Source organism: Vicia villosa, linkage group LG1, assembly GCF_029867415.1.
Source record: "Vicia villosa cultivar HV-30 ecotype Madison, WI linkage group LG1, Vvil1.0, whole genome shotgun sequence".
Taxonomy (NCBI): domain Eukaryota; kingdom Viridiplantae; phylum Streptophyta; class Magnoliopsida; order Fabales; family Fabaceae; genus Vicia; species Vicia villosa.
The window spans coordinates 24,327,159-24,340,552 of record NC_081180.1 but is presented as its reverse complement, the minus strand read 5'-3'; the positions used below and the strand labels follow the sequence as shown (position 1 = coordinate 24,340,552).

The following is a 13,394-nucleotide window of genomic DNA, read 5'->3' as shown; positions in this document are numbered from 1 at the left end:
GTCATTAATTTCTCAAGGATAAGTGACTAGTTCTTGTATATTGGGCCTCTCTTAGATGAATTTGCATTAACTATGTGAACTTTGTAACCTTTATTGATTTTCTCTATATAAGAAATCTATTTTGATGATTATTTAATTTTATTTTGAGTTTAATGCTTTTTCCTGTCTATGAAATTAGGACAATTGATCTAAATGGCAAATGAACTAACCATAAAATTGCATATCAAAGTTAAATAGTGTTATGGGTTGTTATGATTACTAACAATATGGAATAATCAATTGTGACATTAGGTGTTTCACGTGGCATAAAACCTTCGTGGGTTGCGGTTATATTCTCTCAAGAGCGATTGGAGTTTGCAACAGACAAAGCAAGTGACTAGGCGATCAATTTGTTAAGTAATTGTGTTTTTGTAAAAAAAAAATTAAAAGATTCTTTATAGATCCAAACCTAGTTTGATCACATAAAAGGGAAAAACATTTAAAGAGTGGACTTAACCGTTTTTATCATTATATTTCTTCATCTTTAGTGTAGTTTATTAGTTTTATAGTTAGCACACAACTTAATCAATAACGCTTTGCGCACCCCATCACATTTACGATTCTCACATTTACAAGTACAATCACCCTAGTCTTGTCAAACTAATCACAATCCTCGTAGGAAAATTATACCCTATACCCTATAGTTATACATGTACCCCAACAATTTTGCAAATAATCCAACTTTACCCTTAATAATCTGAGCTTACTTTAGTCTAACCCAAATTGACCATCGTGGACCCTACTGATGCAAACCATTTTGGTTTTTTCACAAAGTAGAACGCCCATATGAACGAAATTCGGTTAATATTTTGAACATATCGGAAAATGTAAGATTTTATCATCCGGTTCACAAAACACACTAGATAACACAACCCTCGGATTTTCGGTTTTGAACATTTTGATAATCGGATAACCTTGTCACCTGTTTTTTGGAAAATGTAAGATTTTGTCATCTGGTTCACAAAGCACGTCGTCTTTCAGCTCTACGTCGCATTTGTCGTCGCCTTCTCTTCCGCGCATCACTAAAAAACAAATAGAAATCTATATAAGAAATCCTAAAAATTGTAAACTGAAGTACATGAAGGTGTTTTATCTGGTGTGTATCATGAAAACCGGAGAGCAAACTTATGCATTTTTCGGGTTGTGTTTTCTTCAGCGAAAACCCGAATTACTCGTTTGTTGGTTCTCCGGGTTGTTGGTGTTAAAACCGGCAATCCTCTGGCTTTGTTCTCTAGTTTGTAAAAATCTACTCCAAAACTCACCTTTTTTACTATTTATATAAGGATATTTTGGTCAAAATTTTAATTTTGTAGGGGTATGAGTATAAATGTTGGGATACAGGGTATAATTTTCTCCTCTTAGATTCAATAATTTTACTCACATTCTGTGATTTCTTGTTGGCACAACTATTACAATTAATTTTACATCAAACACATAAGAACACATTTGACTTTCTTATAGTTGTTGATATTAATACCATTACATTTGCAATTATTACAAAATCAGGTAGATTTTCATAATCAAGCTCATCAAAAAATGCATATCATGTTCTTTCTACTAGGACATTATATCTATTTTGTTTTGAGAGATCTATGACCACCAACACACATACACATAAAATAAATGACCGATCAAACATTGGTTTGTCTATTGCAACATTAATACAAATAGGTTGGCAACTACAAATAGGATTTTTGAAAGCTAACATCTATGTGAAATACCATAAAAACAAATAAAAATACGTACTAAGGATTATTGAAGCAAGCTATGGTTTAAGTCATTACTTCAAACCAAAGTATTTAAGAAATCTAGGACCAATATACTATGATCTAATTGATATAAGACTTTGCACATCTTCTAGAAAACTAAAAGACAATTCATAAAGCCCTTTCCCAGGAAAGTAATTTCCCATTTTCCTAGTGATTTCCGAGGTATCAACAACTTATAATGCAAGGCTTCTATTTATAATGGGACTGCACCCTTTGGCCAAATACTTCTTCTTTGCAGATTATGCTTGCATGTTTCTAATCATGAAACCCCTCATTTGGGATTGTAATAGTTATTCAACCATCCCTTACATAACTTTGTGGGAAATGACTTAACAAAATATCAAAAATGTTGTTTATAGCCTAAACTAAGGTTTTATATATGATGAGACAATGGTTTATGGATACCTAGATGTGATGGTCAATGCTGTGAGTTAAGATAAATCCAATGGATTTCGATGGATTACATGAAGAAAATGATGACGATCAAATAAGAAAATGATAAAGTTTGCTTCAGGTTGATGAAATAGTTTTGGAGAAATCTATTTTTATCGCTAGAGGCCATTTTTTCTGATGATTTCGATTCAACCCTCCTCCTCCCGAATTAGTTCGATCTAAATTATATTTTTAATAGGTGTATTAATTATGAAGTAAAACATTGAATCTTCAAATGAATTCAATTATAATTAAATGTTCAATGATTTGTAATGATTATTTATATTCGGATTTTAGTATTTTGCACTGGATCTTAGGTATTTGCAATATTGTTGATCTGATTGCATAATTACTTATAACACATTTTTAAAATCACGCATATCTGCAAAACTAGTGAAACTCTATTCACATGCTCTATATTTTGTAAGGCACATTGTGTATGTCAACAACAAAACATATAGTCTTAGTTAAAAAAATGCAATCACATTATTTATTTAAAAAAATATATAATTACATTATTTAATTAAATCCAACTCCTTGATTCCTCTATTTATTTTATAAAATTTAGATTATGATCTTATCGAACCAAAGGATTTTAACATTGATGAATTATGATGGTCGTATATGAACTCAACTCATAGCGATAGGGGTGTATTTGTAAACACTTTGACAATCAAGTTAATAAACGCCTAAAATGTGAGGCTTAAGGTTTTGAACAACGTGTACATGAGCCAAAACATTTAGTTATACTTTATAACAATGATTTAGGGTTTATAGGCCCTATGGTGTTCTCTGGTACAATTCTCTATGATGAAAAATGTCAGAAGATATTTCAATCTCTTTCATGAGACGATCCTTAGATTCTCAACTTCTCTACTATTGGATCTTTAGGCTTTCGATATTACCAAATGAGTTGGGAATATGCTAAAAGGTGGATATCCCCTTTATTATTATTTTTCATTTGCGTGAAGATATGTCAGAATTTCCAAATAGGCGCAAAGATGTTGGAATGCTTGGATATAGGCTCAAAAGTTAGGAAGAAGCTGAATGGGCATTAGGGAAAAGTGCTTCAAGATTTTTTGCTCAAAGTTCACAAAGTGGAGACGGAACCCCATCTCTCAAAAAATGATAACGTAAATGGGAAAAAGAGAAATTTGAGTATCGACTACAAATATGCTCCCAATTAATGGGATGTCTACAATCAAATCTTTGGTGTTCCCAGTCAGTTAAAAGTAAATGCAATGTGTCCCCAGGTACTCCATGTCCACTTAAAGATTGTGAGATTTAATAGTCTTGACCATCTTTAACCTGTCCATACAAAGAGAATACACGAGTTCAAGGAAGAGCCCTGCCGCCACCCACCCTTCTCCCCCGAGTGAAAGGGTAGAAAATGTTACCCCCATGAATGAAAATTTCAAAACACTATAAAAGTAGGACATTCATTGAGTTTGACATATCTAAACACTACGCCCTTAATCATATGAAACCCTCAAATCACAGGCGGAGGGGAGGGTAGAGGATGGAGCACGGGTGGAAACAACCAACAATCGTTCAAGTTCACTAATTTAAAATGACATAAAGCTATTGACAACTATCGTCTACCGCATTGTGTAAAGGGTAAAGAAACACCATAATGGCAAAAGGCAACCAATGACCATCATATGATGTGGTGGAAAACAAAGTCAATGACAACAATGATAAAACTCTATATAAAATAAAGCAAAGAACACAAAGACATACATAGAAGGATACTAACTACCAAAATAGACACACTAAAGGAAATACGTAATTATCACCAAATAAAGAGTTGAAGTATCAATAAAACTTAACAACCACGAGCTTACAATAAGATGGAAATCTAAAGGATTAGGAATATGGAAAAAAAGAATAGTAGATGGAACACTCCCCTTTTATACACGTTTTTAATTGATTTGAGGATATCAAAAGCGTAAGATCTAGTGGTTGGGAAGCCAAGGATCCCGAGAAAATCTCATTTTCCACAAATGATTTGATCACGCCTTAATTTATGTAAGAAAACAAATGCACGCCACACCCTAATTAACTTAGGCCCAAGGCTAGGGACCCCGTGTCAAAAAAGAAATATAAAGTCATTTCTAGTTAGGGAAGGGTTATAATTTGGCGATGTTGGGATAAACCAAAATAAATGGTGAAATCTAAGAAATGTTTGTCGTCAGTCTATGAACTGCAACTTCTGGAGGTGTAATGTGTACTTGCAAACATTTAGACGATCAAGTCAGTAGAGATCGAAAGTGTGAAATTTAGGATTTCGAACAATACGTCCTTGAGTTTAAATCGTTAATTACACCTTATAATAAGGGTTTAGGATATAAATATCCTAGAACATTCCTTAACATGTTTTATAATATCCTTCGATAAATACATCATTTGGACGTGTCCATTTCTTAATATATGTGTTTACTTAAGACTTTAGCGAGCTTGCGTAGTTCAAAACATATTAAATACCATGTTAAGTTGATTTTAATTTATATCTAATTAATAATATATGTATTTTAACATGACAAGACATAGATCAATATTAGTTAAATTAAAGTAGTTATTTACTGAGAAAATGACTTAAATCATTTAATTAACTTATGCGATTAACCCAAGAACACTTGGTTGAAATGGTAAGAGTCTATTCCTTATTAACTAGAGATTCTGGATTCAAACCTATTCATATAAGCATGTAGTAGTGTTAAATCTCTAGAAAGAGAAGTTGCGTGCAAATGATACCCAATTTATATATAAATATAAATCTCTTGAGGGAGAGCTTTGCCACCTATTGTGGTCCTCCTCGCCAAATTGCGTGCAGATGAATTATTTCAATGACATAACAAATTAATTTTTTATTTGATAACGATGTCAAACTATTTTACAATATAAGTGCATATCAATTTAATTTTTTATTTGATAACGATGTCAAACTATTTTACAATATAAGTGCATATCAATTTAATTTTTTTTATACAATTTTGTATTTTTGTATGCTTGATGAATTTCATTCTATATAAATTTTAATATACTATTTTATGTTATATTAAATATATTATTTTTTTTCGCACTTTAATAAAATAATTATTAATTAAATAATTTATAACATGTAAATTTAAATATCCAAAAATCAATTTAAAGTAAATCATATTATATTATATTGTTTGTACTGTTTTTTTAATTAACATGTAAATTTGAAGTAGATTACATATTATTAATTAAAAAATTTATAACATGTAAATTTAAATATCCAAAAATCAATTTAAAATATATTATATTATATTATATTATATTATATTATATTATATTATATTATATTGTTTGGATTGTTTTTTTAATTAACATATAAATTTGAAGTAAATTACATATTATTAATTAAAAAATTTATAACATGTAAATTTAAATATCCAAAAATCAAGTTAAAATAAATCATATTATATTATATTGTTTGTATTGTTTTTTAATTAACATTTAAATTTGAAGTAAATTACATATATTTAGTTTTATCATTAAATAAAATAAAATAAAATTTTAGCTCAAAATCAATCCAAACTATGCTGCATATGGATTTAATTGATATACTAATGAAAAAATCATTTCATGCAATAGAAATTTCTAATTTTAAATCTATTAATATTGGCTGTAGTCAGCAATTCCCCACCCACAGACAAGGTAGGATTGAAACGCCGCGTTTATAACTTTCCTATGCACGGCCAACGTCAGTGTGAATAAAAGTAGTTCATTTCGATCTTGTTATCGTTATGATTGAATGATTGATTGATAGAATGAAAACTACACTGTGCCTCATTTGATCTTCTACGCTACCCTACGCCACACTGCATTCTTTAACCGTCGATCATGGAAGACCCTCAATATCCAAACAACCCTCCCCCACCCTATCAACACCAACGCGCTTCCGTTCCCACTCCACCGTCGCATCAGTCCGACAACGATCACACCACCGCAGAGTTACGCGCTCTCGATTGCAACCTCGCTTCCCTCTGCGAACATGTCCAAATTGAAGGTTTCAATTCCGGCTCCTTCTCCGATATCGTCGTTAATGCTATGGGCTCCGCTTATCACCTCCATCGCCTCATCCTCTCTCGTAGTTCATATTTCAGGTTATTACCATCATTCCTCGTTATCGTCAAATCGTGAATTTCCTCGTGTAGAAATTTATTTCCATTTTCCAACTAAAATATTGGAATTCCGTTAAATTCATCTGAATAACTTAATCGGTATATGTATCTTCATGATAGAGAATTGAAACTAGGTTAGGGATGACTGATAGGTTTTTGTACCAGTAACTTTTAGGCTCCATATTAGAGCTTTTGTGCTTTGGTTAGGTTTTCTAATTTAGATTAGGAAACAAGGCTATGTTATGATATGAGGAGCAACTGTATGAATTATGGATTTACTAATCAATCTTGAAGGGAGTTAAAAATACATGCTGATGTGATTCAGGAATATGCTTCATGGTCCATGGAAGGAAGCTAGTGCTCCTATAGTGACCTTACATATTGATGATAAGAATGTTAATGAAGAGGCAATTTCAATTGCTTTGGCGTATCTTTATGGAAGCCACCCTAAACTTAATGACGATAATGCCTTTCGTGTCCTTGCTGCTGCTTCCTTTCTTGACCTTCAGGTATGCTGTTGTTTACATTAATGACTTGAAGCACCCGAAATATTGAAATAGTTTTAAACTTTGAGAAGGCGTAATTGTTTATATGTTTTATTCTTTTAGCATGGTTTTTAGATTTTATAGTTGTACTTGTAGTTTGATTTTCAGATTTTATAATGTTTTTTATTTGGTGTATCAATACAACTCTGTAGGATTTATGTGCTATATGTACAGATTTCATTATATCTGAGCTGTGGACTTCAAACTTCTTGGCTTATCAGGTTCATAAACTTAGATGCTCGTATTGTATAGCCTCATTTATGAAATTTAAATCATACTGTATAAATATTTTGGTCAGTTATTGGTGGTGTGTTATTGCATGCTAGGTGTTTGCTGAGAACCAAGATTACGGCATCCATGGGGAGCGTGTTAGAACTGCTTGTTGGGGATACCTTTGTCAAAGTGGCGGCATAGAATTGAGAGAGGTAAAGAAGAAAATAAAACGCATGCTTGCATATGGTGGTTTTGGTTCTTGGTTATGTGCTTCTTATGAGAAAAACAAAGTGCATGCATGCGTATGGTGGTTTGGTTCTTGATTATGTTTTTCTTATGAGTACAAAGATTATGTTTGATTAAGCAACATTTGTTGCAGGTGCTTCCTAAACTTTCATCTAATACATTACATGCATTACTAACCTCTAATGACCTGTGGGTACCCTGTGAAGAGAAGCGGTGAGTGGCTCATAAACCTTATTTGAATTTTGTGGTTAACATATTGAATTTTTCCATGCATAATATTCTAATTATTCATGTAAAGGTTTGAATTGGCTTTGCACACATTCCTGGCAAAAAGTGCTCACTACAAGGTTGAACATCCTGCACATGGAGTTCCTGGTTCTGAGTCGGCAACTGGCATTCATTCTGATAACACCAAGGGAAAAGGTATAGCTGATAGCTGTACTAACGAGAGGTTGGAAACTGACTTGGGGAAATTGAGTCTTAAAAGTGATCTAAAGGACCCTAACATATCTAATCTTTTCGCCGAGCTTGCAGACTCAGTAGTAGACTTCAACAATGACATTTCTGATTCCAATCGAGTTCAACTTGCTTCATATGTCAGTTCATCAAACACAAACCCTAGATATTCGTGTGACACGGAAGGACCTTCATTGGGTAATTCATTGTCTGACACAGATGGGCCTCTTGGTGCTGGAGTAACTACTGGAGTGGGTATTGAAGGGCCTTCTGAGGAAGGGTCTTGCTACCTTTCGGATAACAGCAATAGGTTGGTGAGGGATCAATCAAGACACTGTTTTTCAACTAGTTCTTGTAATGGGCTCACATCCAGTGAGTGGGGAAGGTATGGAGCACCTTTGCTCTCATGGGGTGGCCATGTTGGCAGAAGACAGGTCAAAGCTCATTCCAGAGGAAACTATGGAGATGAAGATAATGTATTTCTTAATATATTTGAAGGGGGCTCACTTTTATATTGCAGTATGTCTTTTGATGCACTTTTAAATGTCAGAAAGCAGCTTGAAGAGATAGGATTCCCTTGCAAAGCTGTAAATGATGGTTTGTGGCTGCAGGTTGGACTGAGATTAATTTGACTTTTGAAGTTAGTTTTATATTTGGCATCTTAAAAAAAGCTTATAAATTTAAAGTTGCAATCTTTAGTTTTTCTCCAATGACATGTTGTGTTTTTCATCATTCCGCTATAACAGACCAAGTTTGCCTAAACTGTCAGTATCCTCCTCAAAAAAGCATATATTCTTGAAAAATATTTGAATGCCACAATTTCTATTTCTGCATAGCAATATTTGATATGGGTCATAAATACTCGTTATCTAAATTATTATTCACTGGACAAAAATGATTGGTTGTAAATTGTTATTGACATTATTGCTTTGCTGTTTTAAATTTTTTATTTTTTTTGCCCTTCAGATGCTTCTTAGTCAGAGGGTACAAGAGATTGCTGCCGATACATGCAGAGTTTGTTCCCTTATGACTATGTCTTGTACTTGCCACAAGCAGTTTGCATTTGTACATGGATCTACTACTACTGGATCTTACATGCAAGAACATAATCATAGCAATATCCCTGGGGGTGGAGGAAATATATATGTCGCTGAATCTTCTACAGGCGAAAGAAATGGCTCCTTTAGACCTGTACGAGTACATGTTAGAGGTGCTAATGACGGGCTTGCAGGTATTGGCCGTGGGACTACATTTGTTCCTGCAGCGGCTTCACCTCCTACACGATTTGTCTTTTCTCGTGTACCATTTGGCATTGGCAACAGAAACTACCCTCAATCTGCTGCCAATGACGATTCTGACACACGTGCTGATCACAATGGAGACTTGTCTGGAGATGGATTGACAGCTTTAGTTGGGCTAAGCCAGGGAGGGAATTATGGAACAAATGTACATACAGAGCTAATACAAAGGGGGCACGAAATTGGCTTGCAAAGTACTGCTGGAGGTGCAAGTAGTGGTGGCATTCCAGTACAAATGTTAGAGACACCAGAACATACCATTGGTGTAGAATGGGAAAATGACAACAGTTCTTCTATATCATTGGATTTGAAAACACCTTTAAGCCATTTCCCCCCTTTTCGCTTTGGGTAGGTCAACCACTTTGCAACTATTATTAACTGTTAAAATGGTATATATCGATAGTTTAGCTGTCTTGTGGGCTGGTTTTATGCCCCAGCTCACACATTCACCACACTAGAAGCTTGTGGTGGGTCAAATAGGTTTGGTAATCCTCCTTAGTTATCATGTTACTGGTATTCACAATATCAGGATCTTTAATATTCAGACTTCTTTTCATTCTATTTCTATTTTTCATTTAGAAGGCTGTCTGCCGACATTTACATTCCCGTTGACTTGTAGATTCTATTTGGCAGAATTTAAACCTCATGCATAAAAATCACGTCAACATATTTTTTGTGAACCATTCTTTCTTCATTCTTGTTCCCCTTTAGTTGTGTTCTTTGTATCTGTATGAATCTTCTCTCCTCTTGTAGTTCAATCATCTACTTTGATGAGAGCTTATACACTCTCTCTTGGAAGGTGTTCTTGACATCTTGACATATATGTTCCTTTTAAATTGGATTTGCCGTGTCTAATATGTATGACCAATGCTATTTCTTGACTGCATGGAAAACATGCCTTACATGTTAGGTTGATTGGTCTTGCAATTTCTGTTTCAGTTGTTTAACCAGTTCACATATATACATCTGTTTTGCATTTATGGCTTCTGTTTATGTTTCTTTTTAAGGTTCCCAAACTTTTTGTGGGTACTAAGCTTCATCAGTTTATTTAAATATTCTGGAATCTTCTGGTAATTTTTGTAGTGTAAGTTTTGAAGAAGTGCACAGGCTTAGCGATGGCCAGGTCAAGCATTCACCAGAAGTTTTCTATGCCGGTTCTTTATGGAAGGTAACATGGACATCAATTAATGATTATATTCATCTAGGATGATATTGACTATCTTGGTTTGAAAAGATTTTATTTGTTTGAATCTTCAGGTCAGTATTCAGGCTTTTAATGATGAAGATCCCCAAGGACGCCGCACCCTAGGTAATGTTTTAATACATCAAAATTCTCATCTTCTGGATATGAATTAATATCAGTAGTAGTAAATAGAAAAAATCTTGTCTATCTGGGTGCTTATTTTCAATGCTAATGCAGGGTTGTTTCTTCACCGTCGGAAGGCAGAGATAACTGATTTATACAGGAAGGTTAGCAGAACTGCTTTTCATTTACTTAAATAATTTGGGCGTAAGATAGTTTGGATTATATTTATGCTTTAAGTTTGAAATAATTTATTTTAGTCTTAGTAAAACAGTAGCAGCCTAACTACCACACAAGGGGCCTTTTTTTCCCTAAAAATAAATAATAATTTATTCAAACTTATATACTTGCGAGCTGGTTGGTGGTTGCTAATGCTTTCAATGTAAATATTAAATTAGATGTTAGACCTTACATCATATTATTATCAGGCACATATGTATGTTGACTCACGTGAAAAGGTGACCGCCCGGTATCAGGTAATAATTTAATGACTACTGCTTCTGTAATTTAAATGTTTGATGATATTCTATTATTTCCATTAATGATTCTGGGTTTTTTCTGTCTTGCACATTCAGTTGACTTGCCCATCCAAGAGGGAAATGTTGGTTTTTGGAAGCTTTAAACAAACAGGCACTCTTCTACCTAAAGCTCCAAAAGGATGGGGTTGGCGAACTGCTTTGCTATTTGATGAGCTTGCTGATCTTCTCCAAAATGGGGCCCTAAGGGTTATTGCTGTGGTGCAGCTTGTTTGAATTAAACAGGTAAAATATCAAGTTCGTTTCATACCATAGTTGAAAATATTAATGTTAGCAAAAAACTTACTGCCATACTATTTATTATTGATTAAAATTCATGTACAGCCATCAAAACATAAGACCTACTCCTTACAATAACTAGACCAGATAAACAAAATAAAATGTGTTGTTTTTTTAATTTATTTATAAATTACAAGGAATAAATATTTTTTGTTAGTATTTAGAAATCACTATCATTTTGCCCAATTTTGTAGGAGATGAACGATGGTTAAGGCCTTCATTGTACAGTATTAAGAATTGTGAAGCTGCATACATTATTTTATGAACTGTATGTGATTAGTATACTATACACGGTGTAGACCATTTTGCTTTGCTACCCCTTCCATTTAATACCTTTAAGATCTGATGTACAAATATTAGAATTCTTTTAATATATTTTCAGACTAAACTGTGACCTGGTGATGGATGATGTATGGAATAAAAATATTAGTAGATTCTAAAATTGTATTTAATAGTAATTCTGTAGTGTTGATTTGGAACGGATTTGTTTTTATCTCATATCCTTCAAAAATAGGTTATCTGGATCCGAAGTGAACGAACAGTTTCTCGTATTGTTTTGTTTTTTGTTTTGTTTTTTTTTCCGGTTGGCTTGTTGTTTTGGCACTTTTTTCACAGGGGAAACCTCCAGTTACACCTCAACACAATGGTGTGTCTGAAAGTAGAATTGAACCTTATTAAATATAGTTAGATCTATGATGGGGTTCACTAATCTTCAACAAATGTATGGGGGTGTGCTTTGGAAGCTGCAACTTATCTTCTAAATAAAGTATCTTTAAAATCAGTCTCTACAACTCCATATGAAATATGGAAAGGACGGGAGCCAGATCTAAAACATATTATTTGGGATTGTCCAGCTTATGTCAAGAAATTACAAACAGATAAACTTGATGCTAGGTCCAGTAAGTGTAGGTTCATTGGATATCCAAAAGAAACAATGGGATATTTACTTCTACAAGTCATGATAAAGAAATAGAACTTGATGAAGATCAAGAAAAATGGTGAAACACCTAAGATTCGTGAAAATGAGAATGAAGTTGAACGTCCTTTCTTTGATGCGGTAAAGTTAACACAAAGGTTATCAACTTCAACACATTTAACTCAAGAATCAATTATAGCTCAAGAACAGGTTGATGAATCCACCATAGAAAATGTTCAAAACCTTTTAATCCAATCCAATTGAAGAGCCTTTCAGAAAATCTAGTCGAGTCCATGGTGCACCTGATTGAACTTGATGGTGCATGATGACAATTCGAATGAAGATTATCATAATGATGATGATCCTAAGAACTATAAAGATGATATGAATAGTTTGGAACGTGATACTCCATACGTTTTAAAATGAGTGTCGTTTAAAGTTTTTGTACACGGATTAAGAAATACAAAAATGTTGTCATAGGACGTAACACTTTTACTAAATAAACCATATTAATGTATTGGAAATAGTGTACATACTGATAATTAGATGACAAATATCGGTTATTAGAAGTACAAAGAAAAGAGGGGTTGAGCCCATACGCGTGGCCGGGCTGAGCCATGGAACCGCCCCTGCCATGAAAGACTTAGGAGATGCAGGCTATATCTTAGAAATAAAGATTTATAGAGATAAATCTAAAAGATTGCTTGGACTCATGTAAAAAAGGTATAACATGAAAAGTTTCAAACGAAACTATTGGCATGTAGGATTTAGAGTTACTCTCATTAAGGAGAATTGTCTTAAGGAGAGAGAGAGAGAGAATTGTCTTAAGGAGAGAGAGAGAGCATTTATCAAAAGTATCATAGGCCTCTTTACAAAAAGTTCCATATTATTAATGAATGAATTTTACAAAATGAGCATTAATTAATTTATATATTTATACAAATAAAAGTTTAAAATATTTTTTTTGGAATAAAAGCATTAATCTTATTTATCACCACTCAGTTACACATAATGATCCAAAGAATCCAAGAAGCCATTATAAAAGAAACTTAAGAGATACTAAGAGCATGCATATCAGGGTGACTTTTCAAATTTTAAGCCATTTGTGTCAGTAAATAATAATATTTTATTGTAAATTGAGTAGTTTGAATATACCACAGGGGCTGCAGTAAACCACCGTTGGCTGTTGAATTTTGAACTTTTAACCGATG

At 33.5% G+C, this 13,394-nt stretch overlaps 1 protein-coding gene across 2 annotated transcripts; it reads left to right on the top strand.

Annotated features, from left to right (window-relative positions):
* Positions 1–5,917: 5,917 nt before the first annotated feature.
* LOC131631454 (uncharacterized) lies at positions 5,918–12,653 on the top strand. Of its 2 annotated transcripts, XM_058902258.1 has the most exons (14): positions 5,918–6,373; positions 6,717–6,900; positions 7,089–7,157; positions 7,263–7,361; positions 7,529–7,608; positions 7,694–7,818; positions 7,930–8,462; positions 8,818–9,497; positions 10,233–10,317; positions 10,407–10,458; positions 10,570–10,619; positions 10,881–10,928; positions 11,028–11,213; positions 11,462–12,653. In XM_058902258.1, the coding sequence occupies exons 1-13, from the start codon at positions 6,111–6,113 to the stop codon at positions 11,202–11,204; spliced, it is 2,445 nt and encodes an 814-aa protein (XP_058758241.1). In that variant the 5' UTR covers positions 5,918–6,110; the 3' UTR covers positions 11,205–11,213; positions 11,462–12,653. The 2 variants fall into 2 exon arrangements, with proteins under 2 accessions (XP_058758241.1, XP_058758237.1); XM_058902254.1 differs by having other exon boundaries at positions 7,694–8,462; positions 11,462–12,648.
* Positions 12,654–13,394: the final 741 nt, after the last annotated feature.